Source organism: Rattus rattus, chromosome 4 (genome assembly GCF_011064425.1).
Source record: "Rattus rattus isolate New Zealand chromosome 4, Rrattus_CSIRO_v1, whole genome shotgun sequence".
In the NCBI taxonomy this organism is placed as follows: domain Eukaryota; kingdom Metazoa; phylum Chordata; class Mammalia; order Rodentia; family Muridae; genus Rattus; species Rattus rattus.
In genome coordinates this window covers 110,685,372-110,705,135 of record NC_046157.1, presented here as the reverse complement: position 1 = coordinate 110,705,135, position 19,764 = coordinate 110,685,372, and the positions used below count along the sequence as shown (strand labels likewise).

The 19,764-nt window shown below is 48.2% G+C and overlaps 1 protein-coding gene and 1 long non-coding RNA gene across 2 annotated transcripts; one reads left to right on the top strand and one right to left on the bottom strand.

Annotated features, from left to right (window-relative positions):
* Positions 1-437: 437 nt before the first annotated feature.
* Ptpn18 (protein tyrosine phosphatase non-receptor type 18) lies at positions 438-18,146 on the bottom strand. Its single transcript, XM_032900905.1, has 15 exons — positions 18,003-18,146; positions 14,987-15,095; positions 14,636-14,712; positions 14,456-14,551; positions 14,318-14,356; positions 6,408-6,476; positions 4,861-4,923; positions 4,445-4,587; positions 3,391-3,457; positions 3,229-3,306; positions 3,046-3,135; positions 2,744-2,832; positions 1,895-2,100; positions 1,456-1,530; positions 438-1,289 (listed from the first exon to the last, which is right to left on the bottom strand). Exons 1-15 carry the CDS (start codon positions 18,093-18,095, stop codon positions 1,222-1,224), a joined length of 1,362 nt encoding a protein of 453 aa, XP_032756796.1. The 5' UTR covers positions 18,096-18,146; the 3' UTR covers positions 438-1,221.
* Positions 1,668-3,728, top strand: LOC116899277. The gene is made up of 2 exons (XR_004387702.1): positions 1,668-2,051; positions 3,249-3,728. It is a non-coding gene; the product is annotated as an uncharacterized LOC116899277 (long non-coding RNA).
* Positions 18,147-19,764: the final 1,618 nt, after the last annotated feature.

The following is a 19,764-nucleotide window of genomic DNA, read 5'->3' as shown; positions in this document are numbered from 1 at the left end:
GAGATTAACCTATGTGCCAAATGACACCCTATCCCTCCTCTTCCCTTCCTTTTGTTACTCCAGGATGGTCAGCCTTAGCCCAGGCTCTGAATAGAACAGCATCCCGACCCTTCTCTGCTCCCAGCTGCCTCTCGGCCTGATCAGCCCCCCTCCCCCAACTTTCATCTTGGAGTTTAGTTTGGATTCACTGAGGTGCAGGAGATTCCCAAGGTTTCCCTGTCATCCGCCATTCCTGTTGGCTGAGCTGTTCATGGCCCAGATTTTCTAGAACTTGACAATGAGAGTAGATACTGCGGCCAAATAAGGCAAGTTTCATAAACCAGCCCCCTCTGCCCCCAACACTCAAAAGGCAAAGGACCTCCCAGGACCACCATGAACCTGGGAGCCTGCAGCCACCTGTGGTCTAACACTCACGAAGCAGTAGAAGGCTCTTGAGCTGAGTTTTTGACCCACTCTTTATTGAATTCTACATTAATAATTTTAATGACGTTTGCAAGTTCCTGGTAGAAGCTTTCATCAAATTCAAGACAGGCATTCCAAGAGTCTGCAGAAGGCACTATCTGAGCCTGCAGAGGCCATGGTCAGGACTGACTAGATGAACAACTGTCATATAGACCCTGACTTGTTTGTGACATTATGGCAGTGAGGCAGGGCAGGATCAGGGCGTAGAGCATTGTACATACATTTATTCTTGAGGATCTATTTTCTCCCATCTTGAGAAAGACAGTATCTTGAAGTTCTGTCTTCTGGATGGCACACTATCTACCTGACTGGGTGATCCATTTCTCTGACCAGACGGAGATCTTTCTAGCTCATTGCAAGTTTACATGAGGATCTAAATACACATGTCTCTAGCTGTAGGGTCAGCATGTCCATCCAGGTAGGCACCTGTCTGAGGTGCACCGTCAAGTTAGGACTCTGTCTGGGGTGCACTTTCCAGTAGGTGTATGGGGAGAAGAGTGGCGATGCCCACTCTTGATGTGCTTTCCTAAATTTTCTCAGAGTAGATCCACCACCTCCCCCACTTACCTCTCCTAGCCCCTGGCTTTGACTGCTATAACCACTGGCCAAAGTCCCTATTTGTTTTTTTCTACCCTGAGAAACTTTTATTTTGATTCAGGCCCATGAGTCCCACTCAAACATAAGACAGCACACAGCAGCATAGGGGTTGCAGTCGCCCAGCCACCACTGAGTGACAGGCTGGAACTGGTACAGCACTCATTACACCCGTGTCCACTCTGCTGGAGGATCCCGTGGCCCTTTAGGTCTTCCAATGCGCAAGTTGAAGCCTAAGGGGAGAAGGGTTCCATGCGGAGGCTGAGGTGTCAACGGGTAACCTCCTCCAAACCCGCCCCGCTCCAGATGCAGGTATGTGAAGGAGAAACCTGAATCCGGTGCCCTCGAACTCCCCAAATCCTGGGGCTCTCCAAAGCTGCATCCTATGCTCTGACTTACCTAGCCCACCAGTCTGCGCTCCATCTGTTACTTCCTCATAGGCATCAGGCCCGGAAGGGTTTTCATCCGCAGGAACTGAGGGTAGGAGAACCCCTACTAGTCAGCTCAAGCTGCTTTTAAGAGTTCCAGGGACTCTAACAGAGCGCAGCTACAGATTCCCCTCCCGAGGTATGGATTGGAGGCGGGGCCATGGGCGTGGCCAAATACCGAGGTCCGTCTTTGCCGCCCGGCTTAGACAACCCAGTCTCCCAACTCAGTCTTGACCTGGAGCTCATTTGGGGACTTGAACCCCGACAATTAGGAGCCTGGGGGCGTGGCCATGCTGGGTCCGGGCCTGAGCTCCGCGTGGCGCTTAGACGTTCCCGAACCTTATGAGAGGGGGGAACGGGCGAACAGGTGCTCGCCCTCAGCTCCTCATCCCGGTAGGGCCTCAACTCACCTCGGCCCAGTGCCGTTGTCCCCTGCGCGTTTTCAGTGTGTGACACGGGCCGCTGGATACGTGGAGCCACCTGGCTGTAGATCGGGGTGTCCGTGCTGTTGGGCGCCCGCGTCCCCGGCCCTGTGCCCGCCGGAGCGCCACGCTTCTGCACCACAGCGTAAGTGTCAGCCATGGGAAGGGTCGATGGCCCAGGCACCGAGATGCTCCTGTAGCGGACCGTAAGCAGAGGAAGTGAAAGCGCTGAGCACGGGGAGAGAGGGGGAAGGGAGCAAGCTCAGCCCAGGCAACCAGCTTCCTTCCTGCCTGCCCCAGTCCCCAGAGCAGGAAAGGAGGGAAGGGGCGGGCCACTTGAGGGTAGAAAGCAGGGGTTCCGTGTCCCTAGTAACCCTACAGCAGGAAGAACAGGGCCACATTGGCAAGTGGGACTAGGGAGGATCCCTGTAAAGCTGTATTTGGTCATGCGTCTGGGACTCCAGCCCTCCTACAATGAGACAGAGACAGGTGAATGCCCAGAAACTGTTGATGTACACAGTGAGATGGTCTCAAAACACGTGGAAGGTGAGGACCCAGGGTTGGCCTCTCACCTTCCAGCAATGTATACACGCGCGCGCGCGCACACACACACACACACACACACACACACACACACACACACACAGAGAGAGAGAGAGAGAGAGAGAGAGAGAGAGAGAGAGAGAGAGAGAGAGAGAGAGAGATTCTAAAAATACATTTACCTACTTAATTAATTGCCTTCTGGAAGACCAAGGGAAAGGTTAACCCAGGCTAACCCAGGATACAGGGGTTGGTGTTCCAGGGGCAGAGTGAACAGTGAGCAGACGGAGCCAGTACCTGAGAACCCCACCTAGTGGGCGGGATGCGGCAGGCAGGGCTGAGGAGGTCCTGAGGGACGAGGAGTCCTTGCAGATTGGAGCGCGGTTCTGCAGGGAAGCAGGAAGGCAGGGAGGGTCATGAGGCCATGACTCTGACGCAGGTCACTGTGGGTACTGAGGTGAGCTTAGGAGGGGACAGCCTGAGGAAGGAGGGAGTTCTGAGGAGATAAAGGTGCCTTTCACAGTGAGGCAGTTACTGTTCCCAAGAGGCGTGTAAGTGTTGATGACTGGCAGAAAGAGTGGAATTGGGCACTCCTGTACCTCCTTGAGGTTCTGGTAGAGGGGACTGTTGTCCTGGAGAGTGCGGGAGAATAGCTGAGCCACTGTGTGGTACAGGAACCTGTACTGCTCCTGTTGGGGTGAGTGGTTATTTGAGAAGAGGGGATTGGGAAGATAGGGAAGCCTCCCTGTGTCCTTGGGAAAAGACAGAGCAAGCACATATACCTCTGTCTGCACGGCTGCAGGTCGCTGTTTCCGCATCTCCAGGACCACTTCAAAGAGGCTGAAATTGGGCGGGATTGTCTGGGATAGAGAGGGGAAGTGTGAATAGCCCCTGGTGGGCAGGCATGGGACGCACTGCCCTCAGAGAAGAGGTGGTCGTCATACCTGAGTCAGAAGCAACTGCCTCACGTAATCAACAGCACACAGGACACCTGTTCGTCCGCAGCCAGCACTGACAATCGAGAATCAGAACAGACACCATCATAGCCTACCCACAATGCCCCTTTCCCTGTTTTTCCATTCTCTTCCTCCTCCCTTTCCCACAGGTCTTGCTGTGTTGCCCAGGCTGGCCTCTGACTTCAGGTTCCTAAGTGCTGGGACGGACTGCCTAACCCTGCAGATACCACAACCCCTTCTGAGATGAGCTGAGGGAGATCAGTACTTAGTAAATTGCAGGGTCCCTAGACTATAATCTTAAATAAAACCTTTTGATTTTATGTGTACATTAGTGTGCACCCATTTTGTGTGTGTGTGTGTATGTGTGTGTGGGAGGGGGGAGGTGACAGAGTGTGGAGACCGAAGGTCAATATTAAATTTGAGACAGGGTCTCTTATTTAAACAGGATGCTCACAAATTTGCTTGACCACCTGAGTAGCAACCGCCTGAATGGATTCACTTGTCTCTCATCTCCCAGCACTGGGGTTACACAGGGGGCCAAGCCACCCGTCCTGGCTTTGACTGGGTAAATGAAGACCTGAACTCAGCAAGTGCTTTGCCCACTGAGGTATTTCTTCAGCGTAGGAAAACTTTTTCTATTCACTTAGACGTGTGAACGGTCAGCTATATGTTTACTCCCCAGCGGGCAGTCTATTCCGGCTAACGATTTCAGCTCGTTGCATCCTGAACACACATCCAGAAGTCTCGCAAGAGATGCAGCTGAGGGGCTGGGGAGATGGCTCAGCGGTTGAGAGCACTGACTGCTCTTCCAAAGGTCCTGAGTTCAATTCCAGCAACCACATGGTGGCTCACAACCATCTGTAATGGGATCTGGTGTGTCTGAAGACAACGACAGTGTACTTACTCATATAAATAAAATAAATCTTAAAAAAAAAAAAGATATGCAACTGAAAGCTTCAAGCCACAACCGCTCTCCCTTGCCTTGCTGTCTCATCCTCTCCCTTCTGCCTCACCAGCTCCTCATAAAACTAATTTCCTAAACCTGCAGTGGACACAGAGGGGTCCAGGTCCAAGTCCTTGGAGGCAACGGGCCTCCTCCACCATGGTGAGAATGTGATCGGAACTGCTAGGAACCCCGTGGTCCGGCCAAGACATGTACTGTAGCTGGTGCACAGGACGGGATTCCTGAGGCAGGGGGACAGAGAATGGAAAAAATGGAAAGGAAAAAAAACATATTTATTGATCACCTACTAGAGTTCTAAGCACATTGCATTTAAATCCACCAGATAAGGTACAGTGGGAAAAGATTAAGATTTGCATAGCCTGCACAAGGCTGTGGACTCCACCCTGTACTAACCCGGGGTGATGGAAACGGATTGGTATCATGAGTGTCCATTTACAGGAGAGGAGATAGCTTATCCCATGCCAGAGCCCCTTCACCTTTTGACCTTTTGGTACCTTCTGGAATGTAACCTGGAGGGTCCTGAGAGTGATGTCCGAGGTCAGTGCTGTCTCCTTTGTCTGAGCACGTGAGAAGAGGACAAGAGAAAACAGAGGAGAAATAGAGATCTTCAGCAACACATTTCATATTTCTAGAGAGCTAAGGTTTGGGGTTTGTTTTTACATTTGAGACAAGCCTTGTGTAGAGCCTAGACTGGCCTCAAACCAGAGATCCCTCTGTCTCAACCCCCCATGTGCTAGGATGGCAAGTATGTACCACCTCATATAAGTAAAGCATTCTTGATTGAAAATCAAATACTAGGGGTTGGGGATTTAGCTCAGTGGTAGAGTGCTTGCCTAGGAAGTGCAAGGCCCTGGGTTCAATCCCCAAAAAAAAAAAAAAAAAAAAAAAAAAAAAAAAAAAAGAACGAAAATCAAATACTAAAAACATTTCTTAAACTCTTAGGCCTGCAGTGCTGTTTTGCATGCCTGGGATTGCTGGCTTAGCCAGGTGGTTGAGAGAGAGCTTGATGGGCCTGTCTTATAGTTCAGACTCTGGCAGACTAGCTGACTTATTGTGTCGAATTCCAAATCCTTAGGAGATTTATATTTCTTGCTTCCTTTTGATTCTTATTACATGGGGTTTTTTTTGTTTTTGTTTTTGTTTTGTTTTTGCTTCAAAAGAATATTTTTGGGTTGGGGATTTAGCTCAGTGGTAGAGCGCTTGCCTAGCAAGTGCAAGGCCCTGGGTTTGGTCCCCAGCTCCAAAAAAAAAAAAAAAAAGAATATTTTTAAATGGTTTCACAGCCAATGATGATATGCCCTTTGGGTGTTATGTTATTGTAAATATAGTCATATATTTTGGATTCAAATAAATTTCTAAGATTTATTTATTTATTCATTCCATATAAGTACACTTATGGCTGTCTTCAGACACACCGGAAGAGGGCATCAGATCCCATTACAGATGGTTGTGAGCTACCATGTGGTTGCCAGGATTTGAACTCAGGACCTCTGGAAGAGCAGTCAGTGCTCTTAACCACTGAGCTATCTCTGCAGCCCCTCAAATAAATTTCTATGCTGATGATTTTAATTTTCTATGCTGATGATTTTAATTTTTTTCTTAAATTTTTCTTTTGGCCCAAACTTCTCCCAAAGTGTTCAAGGAAACTTTTGTCAGAACAGGGACAGAGGAATGTGCACAAAAATCAAACTAATCCTTTTACAGTGAGCATAAGAGAGTCCTATTGTTCTACAATACAATGGTCTCCTTGCGTTTGTTAATGGCTACCTACCTGTATGTGGAGGGATTTCCTCCAGTAAAGAACACTATAAAACAAGAATCGTAGAAACCTGAGCAAGTCCATTTTGGTTACAGAGGTACCTGTGATCATAATTAGAGTGGTGTATTCGGAGTTTTTCGCAGTGTAAGGGAGCTGTGAGGAAAATGGTTCATCTTTCCAAGCCTAGCCCAAGGCTTCTCACTCTCTATGACTTCCGTGAGATCGCTCACACTATCCAAAGGCCTGCGGAAACCACCTGTTCCCACCCCTGTGCCAGCTTACCAGGGTGATGCAGAAAGGCCCAGCCTGTAGAGGCTCCCGCTCCTGGGCCCAGTAGCGTTCACACTTCCTCTGCAAAGTAAGGCGGGGAAGGCAAGGAGTGAATGGGGAGGTCCCGTTCAGAGTGGCAGGACGCCCTGAGAGCTGCTTGTGGGAGGGCCAGCAGCTTCAGCTGTGAGGGTAGCTGCAGAGTATGACATAAACGCACAGCATAGGAGCAAGCTTCTGATCTCGCAGCGGGAAGACAGGTCAGGATATCCTCCCACCGGGCTGTCACTAAGTGAGGGTGGTGCTCACTAAATGGACTACCTGGTGAACCGCCTTGACTTCACTGAGCTGTAGGAACCAAGAGCTCTGGGATTCCACCATGCCTCGGAAGCACAGATCACGGCTCAGAGAGGACTGGCAATTTGCAGGGAAGAGAGAGCCAAGCAAACAGAAGCCAGGGAAACAGGAAGCAGCGCCAGAAGATAAAACCTGCCTTCCTAGAAAAGTAAAACACTCGAGACATTCTTTAACCAGAGTCGATGCAGTCTAACACTGAACTGTGCTATGCTTAAAATCCAGCATCCGCTGTCCTTGACGAACCAAAAATGTAGCAAAATGTGGGCTAATCAGAGAGTATAAAAGATCAGAAGTGAAAGAGGAAAAAGAGGCGAAGACCTTAACATAGCAATGGAAAAGGAACATAACAAGGAATACAATTAAATGCAAGAATCAGCCCTCGATGGAAGTCCCAAGCACAATTCACTAAGAGCAGGGTAAAGCCCCGGAGGAAGATGTGCACAGAGACAAAGAGAAGCCTGAAATCAGCAAGAGAATCAGTCCTTTGTGGGACCCACCATCCCCAGAGTCCTGGAGAGATGAGCTAAGAACAGGAAAAAAATGTTTAATTTGCAGTATGTGCACGAGTGTTTTGTCTACATGTATGTCTGGGTACTATGTGTATGCTGGTGCCTGAGTCTCTTGGACCTGGAGTTATAAATGGTTGTGAGCCCCCATGTGAGTTCTGAGAATTGAACTTGGAACCTCTGGAAGAACAGCCAGGGCTCTTAGCCCCTGAGCCATCTCTCCAGTCCCAGAGGAAACAGAAATTATACTTTAAGAGATAAAAGCTGGGCTGGAGAGATGGCTCAGTGGTTAAGAGCACTGACTTTTCTTCCAGAGGTCCTAAGTTCAATTCCCAGCAACCACATGGCGGCTCGCAACCACCTGTAATGAGATCTGATTTCTGGTGTGTCTGAGGACAGCTACACTGTGCTTATATACATAAAATAAATCTCTGAGAGAGAGAGAGAGAGAGAGAGAGAGAGAGAGAGAGAGAGAGAGAGAGAAGCTGGTGCTGGAGAGATGGCTCAGTGGTTAAGAGCACTGACTAGAGGTTATGAGTTCAATTCCCAGCAACTGCACAGTGGCTCACAACCATCTATAAAGGGATTCGATGCCTATAAAGGGATTCGATGCCCTCTCCTGGTGCATCTGAAGACGACGACAGAGTATCCACATACATAAAATAAATACAAAATGTTTCTTTTAAAAGGAAAGAAAAACAGTACATTCCCCCAAAACTGTTGAGACTAAAAAAGTCAGTAATCTGTACTGAGTGGGAAAAACACATAAAGGAGGCAATGTTGAAGCACCCCAGGACCCAACTGATTAAAAACAAAACAATACTAAAGAGAAAAATGTAGGATGATAATTTCATTCAGAAATTAGGGTACCTTTATATCCTAAACATGCTGGAACTGAAAAAGAAACCTTGGGCTAGATATTTGGCTCAGTGGGTAAAGGTACTTGCCTCCAAACCTGACAGTCTAAATTGTCCCACGTGCAAGGTCCCACGTGCAAGGGAGAGAAGTGAGTCTTAGGTAGTTGTTCTCTGCCCGTCATACACGTGCCTTAGCACACTTGTCCCCCCCCCCAAAATGTGTTTATAAAAGGATAGAGAGAGGAGGGGTTGTGTTCAATGGAGGTGTGGTGACCTATGGGGTAAAGGGGGTGCCTCAGCGGGCCCATGCTGAGACATCCCTTCCCCCTGAGGGACCAGCCACCCGATGGTATAGTATAGAATAGAGTTTATTCAGGGCATGCAGAGGGGAGTTAAGAGTGTAGGAGAGGCAGAAAAAAGCAGAGAGGGGGAAGGAGGGAGAGGAGGGGGGGGACTGGCCATGAGCACGTGGAGAGAAAGGGAATGGGGAGAGAGTGGGGGCAGGAAGGCAAGAGCAAGAGGGGAGCAAGAGAGCAAAAGAGGGAGGAGGGGCAAGCAGCCTCTTTTACAGTGTCAGGCATACCAGGCTGTTGCCAGGAAATTGTGGGGTGGAGCATGCCTGGCTGTTGCCAGGTAACTGTGGGTGGAGCTTAGAATGCTAACACCCCATAAATAAATTAACACGATGGAAACCTCATCAGTCAAAAAGGAGGCAAATTCATTGCAAGCAAATACATAAGAAGAAGCTCTTCATATAAATGGAACGGACCCCCGATGGAAACTTGAAACTATAGAAAACAGAAAAGACAGATCACGCGGTTACATTAAAACATTCCTCACACTTTTGCCTCCTGTAAGAAAAAAAGCAAATTAGTGACATTTACTAAAGAAGCAGAATTAATACCAACCTTTCACACACCCTTGAAAAAACCTGAAGGATCATGAACATGACCCAGGCACACTGAGGCTGTGTAGGGCCCTCCTACGGAAATCAGGCATCACAAGGAAAGCAAAGTACCTACCAGGATCTCATGAACTTAGAGCTCAATTACTAGTCAAGTATTATGCACCATAGCCAAGTAAGTTTAATTTTAGGAATGCAAGGCTTTTGACGATGAAAATGCATCTGTGTCAGAGCCGGGGAGATGCTTGCTGGGTAATTTATTGGTTGCTGTATAAGTGTGAGTACCTGAGCTGCATCCCCAGAGCCTATACAATGCTTGACACGGTTGCGTGCATTTATCATTCTAGCATCCTTTCAAGAGAGGAGGCAGAATCCCTGGATGCTTGTACGTCAGCAGCAAAACAAGAGACCCTGTTTCAAACAAGGAGGGTAAAGACCAACACTAGAGCTTGTCTTGTGACCTCCGCACTCATGCTATGGCACACACACACACACACAGAGAGAGAGAGAGAGAGAGAGAGAGAGAGAGAGAGAGAGAGAGAGAGAGAGAGAAAACCTATGCACAATTAAAACTAAAAACCACTGGCCAGATATCATGTTAATAGACCATAAAGCAAAAACACAGGATCAGGGACTGGAGAGATGGCTTAGCAGTTAAGAGCACTGGCTGCTCTTCAAGAGGTCCTGAGTTCAAATCCCAGCAGCCACATGGCTCACAGCCATCTGTAATGGGATCCGATGCCCTCTTGTAGTGTGTCTGAAGACAACTACAATGTACTCATACACATAAAATAAATAAATCTTGAAACAAAACAAACAAAGAACCCATGGGGGGGGGGAGAACTTGACGAACCAACCTAGCTTCACAGATTAAAAAAAAAAAAAAAAAAAAAAGTAAAAAGAATTGGGAGTAGAAAGGAATTCTTCATCATGGCCAAGAGCACCCAAAAACTCCACAAGAGATGCCAGTGATGATTCTAGGAAGCACAGGATGGAGTCAGGAGCACACCAGTTCTAACCTCATCCAAGCCTACAGAAGCACAGCAGGGGAAAGGGGGCCCTGAGGGTGGATGGGGAGGGACGGAGAAGAGGAAGTGATGTGAGGAGAAGAGGAAGTGACGCGAATGAGGGCGTGGCGTAGGGAGGGTGGGGGAGGGGTCGGCACGAATGCTGGGAAAGGAAGAAGCAAAGCTTTGATCTGTATATGACGTGACTCCATCTTTGGGGGAAGCTACTAAAGAATGCACACTTCACACGCCGGGCTAATAAACTCAGTAAGGTCGCTGGAACAGATGAGTGCAGGACTGTCGATTTTGCATCGTTACTGAGTATAAGCTATTTGGTGTATCCTAAATTAAAATATAAAGTATATGACATAAAATATAAAATATATGACATAAATTTTCAAAGTTGTAAATTTTAGTCTTGGCTGACCTGGAACGTGTTGACCAGGCTAGTGTAAACTTACAGAGATCCACCTGCCTCTGCCCACCAAAGGCACACATACCATGCCAGACAAGTTCATTCTTTTTTCTTTTCTCTCTCTTTCTTTCCCTTTTTCTTTTGTTCTTCCTTCCTTCCTTCCTTCCTTCCTTCCTTCCTTCCTTCCTCCTTTCCTTCCTTCCTTCCTTCCTTCTTTCCTCCCTTCCTTTCTTTTTCTTTTCCTGTTTTTTGAGACATATTTCTCAGTGTAGCCTTGGCTATCCGGGAACTCCATCTATAGAAGAGGGTGGCCTTGAACTCACAGAGATCCTCTTGTCTCTCGAGTGCTAGGATCAAAGGCATGCACCGGCACTGCCCAACTAAGTACTTTTATCTAGAACTCTTTCAACTCAGTACCAAAGACAATAACCCAATTTTAAAATGGAACCTGGACATATGTCTCTCCAGAGAAAACCCACAAATAGACAAAAACACATGAAAAACAAAACAAAAAAATGAGTGGGTTTTTTTTTCTCTCTCTCTCTCTCTTTTTAAGATTTAATTTTTGTCAGGCGGTGGCGGGGCACACCTTGAATCCCAGCACTGAAGAGATGGAGGTAGGCAGATCTCTGAGTGTAAGGACAGCTTGGTCTACAGAGTGAATTCAGACAGGGCTACACAGAGAAACCCTGTCTACAAACAAACAAACAAATTATCTTTAATTGGGGAGGTTACAATGACTGTGAATGCAGGTGACTGGAGCTGAAGTTACAAGTCCTTACAAGCCACTTGATGATGATATTATGAACCAAATGTGGGTCCTCGGCAATGGTAGAATATACTCTTAACCAGTGAGCCATCTCTCCATCCCCATGAGTGGGAAGTAAATAACTACTGGAGAGATGGCTCATGGGTAACAGTTGCTGAACAAGAATGAGGCTCTGAATTCAAATACCCAGCACCCACAGGAAATGACTCGTATGCCCCTGTAACCCCAGCATGGCAGAGGCAGAGACAGGAGGATCTCTGAAGCATTGTCACCAGCCTAGCTCCAGGCTAAGTGAAACACCCGCGTCAAGGGGAAAGGCAGAAAGCGGATAGAACAGAACACCTGACATCCTTTTTTGGCCTCTAAATGTGTGCATTTCACACATCACACACACACACACACACACACACACCCACACACACACACACACACACACACGAACGCATGCAAAGCACCAAGTGTTGCTGAACCTACTACGGAGAAGCTAAAACCCCTATCTGGTAGAGAGTAAAAGGTATAGCCACTGTGGAAAAAAAAAAGTTAAACAATCCGACTGCGGATTTATACTCAAATAATTGAAAAAAACAGAGAGTCCTAGAGTGATAGCTCAGCAGTTAAGAGGGCTGCATGACTATGAACACTGGAGCTCAGACCCCAGCGCCCATATAACAAGCCAGGCACCTTTGTATGTTTGTGCCCTAGCTCAGCGGTGGGCAGAGGCAGGAAGAAGATCTCTGGGGCTTGCCGGCTTCCAGCTGAGCTGAGAAAATTCAAGCACTGAGTTCAGGGAGGAACAGGGAGGAACTCCCAGGAGGAACAAAAGAGCCAGCAGAGTCTCGAAAGCCTTTAAAGCCAGCAATGTAGCAGGAGCAGGGGGTGCAGGGACAGGTGGGTCTCTGTGAGTTTGTGACCAGCCTCGCCTACATAGCAAGTTCCAGGCCAGCCAGGGGGACAGAGTGAGATGCCTGAGACAGAGGCCCACACCCACCACCACACACGTACATACGCTGACTCACACAAATGAAAACAAAAGTCAGAAGCAAACACATAACTGTTTGCCAGTGTGTGCCAACAGTATCAGCCACAGTGGGCTAAAAGGGGATGTGTATCAACAGATGAATGGGTACAGAAGACTTGACACAAAGCCACGGCATGGGTTGGGGATTTAGCTCAGTGGTAGAGCGCTTGCCTAGCAAGCGCAAGGCCCTGGGTTCGGTCCCCAGCTCCGGGGAAAAAAAAAAAAAAAAAAAGCCACGGCATAGTCAGTCGTAAGACGAATGACATCCCGGTACCCATGACGACATGGCCAGACCTTAAAACCATCGAGGGAAAGAAACCAGAAACAGAGGGACACTTATTTTATAATCCTATTTACATGGTGCCAACTAGGACAGGCAGTTAGTTCAATGGGGACAGAAGACAGGTGGCCAGGACCAGGGGAGCAGGAGTTTATGCTTTTTATTTGTGTGTGTGTGTGTGTGTTTGAATGAAAAGTTAAATGTGTTTGGGTGCCCAAGGAGGCTAGAAGTAGGCATCAGATCCCTTTGGGGCTGGACTTGCAGGCCATTGTAAGCTGTTTGATGTGGGTATGGGGTCCTAGGACTTCAGGTCCTCTACAAGAGTAGCAAGTGCTCTTAACCTCCAGACATCTTTCAGCCCCTTAAATGACAATTTATGTTTACATGTTTACTACATGGTTTAAAAGAACCAGTTAGAGATTCCTTCCTATTTCCAACAATGGCTATAATGAGAGAGAGAGGGGTGGGGCAGGGAACAGGCACGATGGCTCACTGGATAAAGACACTTGTTGCCAAGACAATCCCAGGAACCCACATGGTTGAAAGAGACAGCCAATTCCCAAACTTGTCTCTGACCTCCACCCCATATTCCACGACACGCATGTGTACACATGCACATACCCCTGCACACAATAAGTAAAAGGTTTTCAAAATGAGAAGGAACCAGAACTGTTGGCAAGGATATAAGGAAACTGGACTTGTGCACTGTGGATGGAAATGTAACCTGATACAGCTACTATGGAAAACAGCCTGTCACTTCCTTAAACTAGAGTTAAAACTAGAGTTCCTCTATGACCCAGCAATTCCACCCAACGTATGTTCGTATGTTCGAGAAACGAAAGTTCGTGTCCGCACAAAGGCTTCCATATGAATATTCATGGCGGTGTGATTCAGAGAAACAATCCAGCATCTACAAACTGCTTAGAGTGGGGAGTGAAATATAGGTCCATTCAATGGGGGGAGGGGTGCTATTCAGCCATCCAAAGAAGAACACTAGCAAGAACCAAGAACACAAAGAGAAAGAAGCCATTTGCAAAAGCCACCTGCCACACAATTCTATTTCGTGTTAAACACACAGAGTGGGCAAATCTGCTGGCGTTGCCTGTGACTCTAAACACGGATGAATGGAGTGATGAAAGTGCTGATGGTCTCCCCCGAGTCACCCAGGCTGGCCTCAAACTTTTGATCCGCTCACTTTGGCCTCCCAAGAACCTGAAGAACATACGGTAGGGAGCTGCCAGGCCTGGCTAAACGGACAAATCATATCCCAGTAAGAAGGCAGTCGAAGATAAAAATAATAGCTTGTGGGAGGGTTGTCATCCTATTGTGACATGCGTTTCACATTTCGAACTATCCCATGTGCTGAGGTAGATGAGAACTAGGAAGGAAAACGGGAAAACACAGGAAGGAGTTAGAGGGGGGCATGTGAAGGTCCAGGTAACATAATGGGCTCTGGCAAAGTCCACGGCTGAGGACAGCACCAAGGCAGATCCTTCTCTGGCTCATCTGAGAATAGCCAAGGTAGAGGGGAGTATAAGGGGCAGGAAAGGGTATAGAAAGACCAGGGTGGAAACTCTTCAGTACAGTCCTTAGCCATGTTGTGAGCTGGTAGGAAGCCGGTACTGAGGGGACAACCTCATAGTCAAAAGGAAAAAGATCAAGGCAAAATGAGGACCAGTGGCTTTTGCAGAGCTGCAGTGGAGTCAGCCAAGGGCTGGACTTCTGGTTATAGGGACAAGAAGGAGACCCCCCCCCAAGCCTCCCCTCCTCCCTGCATTCTTCTTTGCACTCTAGGAGGCTGAGGATACATACCCGTCCATTTTCTGTCTCCTGACAGGCCATCAGGATCACCTAGACAAACGGCAAGGAAGAGGGAGGCCACTGAGTAAGGAGACAACGGAAGGACAGGGACTCAGAGCCATGCCCCTCTCTCTGCCCCGAAAAGCTGACCTTGACCCCAAACTCCCAAACCAGGCGCCAGAAGTCCAACAGAGTGTGAGGCAGGGGTCCTTGCGTCGCAATGTAGGCCTGACTTCCATCTGTGCCCTGGGAAAGGCCCACTCATTAACGAGATTCTGAAGCCCGTCCCAACCCTCCCAAAGCCACCCGTTCCCTGATCACTAGCCTGACCCGGATAAAGTTGGCATTGATGTAATCTCCGTGTCCTTCCTCCTGGAGCAGGGAAAGGATGACTCTCGTCTCATCATCTGCCAGAGGGTGAGACATGTGGAGGGGTCTGGTGTCAAGTCTCTGACACCCTCCCAGGCAAAAGCAAGCAGGGTGACAGCACACTAGTGGGTTTCTGCCCCCTTGTGGCTTCAGGGAGTAATGCAGCCACCTCAAGCCTGGGTGATGGGTATGGAAGAGGTAGGGATGGGACGGGTGGGAGGGGTTGGCTGTGGGTGGGTGTAGCCAGATGGGCACTGCCACTCAGCATTTATGCAAGTGGCACTGACTCCCTCAAGACACCATCTGACTTACACGGTACCACGTCTTTGTAGCGGTTCTTCTTTGAGTTTCCCTGCTGACTGCCGGCTTTAGTGGAGCACACACCCTCAGTCTTCCAGGCCACTGAGCGGGCCTTAATGTCCTAGTGGGAGGCACCGTGAGAAGGAACAGAGCGAGACCCATCCATAGTTGGATGGGTGTGATAATATCTAGGACAGCAGCTGAAAGCCAGACTCAGTGCTAGGGGATTTCGGCATCCCAAGTGGGAACCATCCACTCTCCTCATTGCGCAGAAGAACGTTGTTGTAGGAAGTGGTTGAGTAACTTGCCAAAGGTCCCACGAGGAGGTACCCCAACAAGAGTCGAACCTGCACACTCCACCTCTCAGACCTGTACACTCAACCATGTTACAGTGTACTATAAATAGCCATAATAACATATGCATTCTTTGCACCCAAAAGATTGTTCAGTGCATACGATAAGCACTTTCTGCACAGGCCTGAAGATTTTGTACTCATTCCGCACATCCCACACCATAAGGAGCGAGAAGCCACACCAGAAAGTTGTCCTCTGACCTGTACATAGGTACTGTGGCCTACACAAGACCCACACTCCCAAACAAAGGACACTGGGGCCAGGGAGATGCCTGAGTGGGTGCAGGTACTTGCCACTAAGCCTGATGACCTGACTTTCACCACAAGGTAAGGTAGTAGTGTAAAATTAACTCTCACGGTTGTCCACAGTCCCCCCCCCCAAAAAAAATAAGTGTGCGCACATACATAAAAAACAAAAACCAAAGTTCAAAGTCATCCTTGGCTGCATATTGAATTCAAGACCTGCCTGAACTACATGAAACCCTGTCGTAAAAACATAATAGTGGGCTGGAGAAATGGTTGAGTGGTTAAAAGCACTGACTGCTCTTCCAGAGGTCCTGAGTTCAATTCCCAGCAACCACATGGTGGCTCCCAACCACCTATGATGGGATCCGATGACCTCTTCTGATGTGTCTGAAGACAGTGACAGTGGACTCACATACATAAAATGAACTTTTTTTAAAAATTAAAATAAGTACTTATACAAGACGCAGCATGATATGCCATAGATATGAGGTATAATAGATATGAGGTATAATATATAACACGTAAGAAATTGCTATAGGTACTTAATAGCTGGTACATTATAATAACTAGCGAGAGGTATCACTCCTATTGGGTGTTCATATTTGCGATGATTGCCGTTGTGTCTGGACCACCATTCCAAAGTGGTTTACTTATGTCGGTCAGGTTATTCCAGCCCCCAGAGACACCTTCTTCCTACAGTGGGTGTTTCAATCACAGCAGTAGGAAAGTCAAAGTTCTGGAGTGAGTGAATGCAAGACTCTGCATGCAGCCCTCAGAACTGCTCTCCTCAACCCGAAAGACACACCACGTGCATGTGTGGGCACAGCTTCTTGCTTGCAATGTTTATATTTTATGCTGATAAATTTCTTATGTTACAGCATTCTGCATGTGCAAACTATTTGGATTCACATTTAATCTGTCCATATGCCTGTTGTGTATTTACTTATGGACTTAATAAATTTGGTTTGATTTTTTTTGTTTGCTTTTTGGTTTTGGTTTTTGGTTTTTGTTGTTGTTTTTTGCTTTTCTTTTTGCTTTTTCCCCTGAGACCCGTGTAGCCCTGGAAGTCCTGGAACTCACTCTGCAGACCATGCTGGACTTGAACTCAGAGATTCACCTGCCTCTGCTTCGACAAGTGTTGAAATTAAATCTGTGTGCTACCCTCACCCTGCTATAAATTTGGTACTTATTAATGTTTGTTGTATCTGTTGTGGTATTGTGGTTGGCTTATTGCTATTTTGTGTCGTTTGTTTTGCTTGTTTAGTTAGTTGGGTTTTGTTTGTTTGTTTATTTGTTTGTTTCTTTGTTTTTGAGACAGGGTCTCCCTACATAGCCCTGGATGTCCTGGAGTTCTCTGTATAGACCAGACTGACTTCGGACTTACAGAGATCTTCTGCCCCTGCCCTAAGTGCTAGGATTAAAGACATGTACCACCACAGTGCTGTACTGTTATTGGTTTACATATTGGTCTTTGTGTAAACTATCTTTTTCATTTTCTTGAGACAATCTCCAGAGTGGTCACGAATTATTTAACTCAGGTTGGAATTGAACTCGTTGTTATCCTCCTGTTTCAGGCTGTCATCTGCTGGAACTACAGGCATATGCCATCATGCCACGCTGTAAATGATCATTTAACGTCACATCTATTTCTATATCTTTATAGTTTATATTTCTAAGTTTGATAACAGAGTATTACGTATTTGGATCACGTCAACTATATTTAAAATACTTCAATACACGTTGTGTGCCGTGGCTGAGTGGAATTCCCTCTTACAAACTTGATTGGTCTGATGTAACGTAACGTTTACCAACTTCTGTAAGCCCCGTTAAACGTACCTGTCTAGCCAGTGAATGTCCAATACGTGCTAGGTGCATCTACCCAAATCACCTCATTTTCAGACCGGCTTGGCTTTTAACAATCACAATTCAAAACAGGTGAAACTGAGGTCAGAGCTCCCAGGGCCACAGCGCTGAAAAGCCCTAGTTTAGCCTGGAAACTTGGGAGCCCAAAGGCTAGGCGACAAGTTTCCTTGTTCCTCTTTCTGCTGCCCCAAGCCACTTCCTCCCAGGGATTGCAAGGTGACCCAGGAGTGGGGGACTGGAGTCCTGCGCAGGTGTGTTGCCTCCCTCCCCGGCGGAAGCCACCGCCCCGCTTGGGATAAGGTTTGCTCCGGGAGCTCGACAACGACACCTATAGTGTCTGGCTACTCCCAGACAGCGACCGACTTCACCCTTTGGACACCTGCGGGCAGAGTGCGAAAGGCTGGGAGAGAGTCAGGGTGAGAGAAGTGCGGGGAGAGGAAACCGGAGAGCTGGAGGCAGGAGACGCCCCGGGAGCTGAGAGGAAAAGACAGAGCTTTCACATTGCACAGTTGGACAGCCGTGGGGAGCGCCTGGCTGAGAAGCTTGATGGCTGGAGTGTCACTCACGCTGAACTCACGGGCGAGGATTGCCCCCTCCCGGTGGTCCCGGGCCTCCTGCTGCTCCAAGAAGCTCCTCACTAGGTCCGACTGGCGACTCATACCGCAACCAGCTCGCGAGGTCTCCGCAGGGAGCTCTCCGACCCAGAGAGTTTAGATGCTGCGGGGCGGGGCTTCCATCCTAGCAGCCAATGAAGACCGGTAATGGCGGGCAGACCGCGCCCCTCGGCCAATGGCACTAGGAGTTCACTCCTTGCGCCCCGCCTACAGGCGCGGACCGCTGCTGCAGCGGATCTGTCTGTTCCTGTGGCCGCGGGTCCAGCAATTCCCGGCTGACGCCTCGAGTACTTCGGCTGCTGTGCAACTAGTGAAGTCCTCACAGAGCGCTCGGTCTCATTTGCCTTTCCAGGGGGATGGCCGCGCTCTCTATCTCGCAGGCCAGGTTCCCAAGGTTGCTCCGGACTCCTGATCCGCCTGCCCTCTCCGACATTCCACAGCCCCGCGACAGCGGAATATGAGGGAGGTCGAGTGAAAGGCAAGCTTCGAAGAAAATACTACCCTGCCACTGTGCTCTGGGAAAAGGCCTATTCCTGGGGAGAGGGGGTGTCCCTTCACTTTCTGAGACCTGCTGGAAAAGCGGGGACACCAGGATTCAGTCCTAACTTGAGGATCTTAACCCACACCCCTCTGGGAGGAAGAGAATGAGGCAAATAGGTCTCAACGACACCTCCACCCGCCCCGCGCCCCCTTCAGAACATCTGATGCTCAAGCTCCTGGGGTCCTCCTGGAGACCAAAGACTGGAGAAGAGGCTACACTAAGGTCGTAGCTGTATTATAGTGTCTGTCCCAGAATTCAGAAGGTGGAGACAAGAGAATCAGAAGGTCACCCTCGCTCACACTGTGAATTCCAAGTTAGCTTGTGATATATGAAACCCTGCCTCAAGAAAAGAAAGAAAGAAAGAAAGAAAGAAAGAAAGAAAGAAAGAAAGAAAGGAAGGAAGGAAGAAAGAAAGAAAGAAAGGGAAGGAAGGAAAGGGAGGGAGGGAGGGAGGAAGGAAGGAAGAAGGAAAGAAAGAAAGAAAGAAAGAAAGAAAGAAAGAAAGAAAGAAAGAAAGAAAGAAAGGGAAGGAAGGAAGGAAGGAAGGAAGGAAGGGAAGATGTTTTAATGATGGTGGAATGGTTCAGTGGAAAAATGCACTTGTTACCAAGCATGACGACCTGAATTTGATACCTAGGACCCACATAGTAGAAAGAGGAGAAAATCCACTAGAGAGTTGTCCTTTGACAACTACACAGGTTCTATGGTGAGGGTGTATCCCCCTACACACAAAATAAAATAAGGGGAGGGGGGCTTCCAAAACACAGGCTTCAGCAGATTGGGTAGCACCACCCTCAGGGGAACTAAAGAATTTCTAGGATTACCAACTCTCTGTTGAGGGAGGGCTCAAAGGAAATCCATTTGGGGTTGTGTGGAAAGGTAGGGCTAGAAAGGATTGAACGTTCTTTAAGTCATTGGAAGACCAGTGGGGTCATTGGTAAAAGGCTGTCAAGTGGTCATCAGTGTTTAAATGAAGAAATGGATAGCAGCTTTAAAAGTCAGACAAGACCTGGTTTGGCCTTCATCACTAGATCTCCGTCCTACTTACATCACTGCCCAGGGCAACATAACAGCTAGATAGTATGAGGGTAGGGGTTGTATCCAAAAAAACTTTTCACTGAAAGGGGGAAGATGGCAGTAAGATGGCTCAGCAGGTAAAAGCCTTGCTGCCAC

Excerpts from the sequence above, each read along its gene's own strand:
- Ptpn18 (XM_032900905.1), bottom strand. The coding sequence starts at position 18,095 with ATGAGTCGCCAGTCGGACCTAGTGAGGAGCTTCTTGGAGCAGCAGGAG. Across the intron at positions 15,096-18,002 it reads TCCTCGCCCGTGAGTTCAGC|GACATTAAGGCCCGCTCAGT; the intron begins GTGAGTGACACT and ends GCCTCCCACTAG. Across the intron at positions 2,101-2,743 it reads CCACTAGGTGGGGTTCTCAG|GAGCATCTCGGTGCCTGGGC; the intron begins GTACTGGCTCCG and ends GGTCCGCTACAG.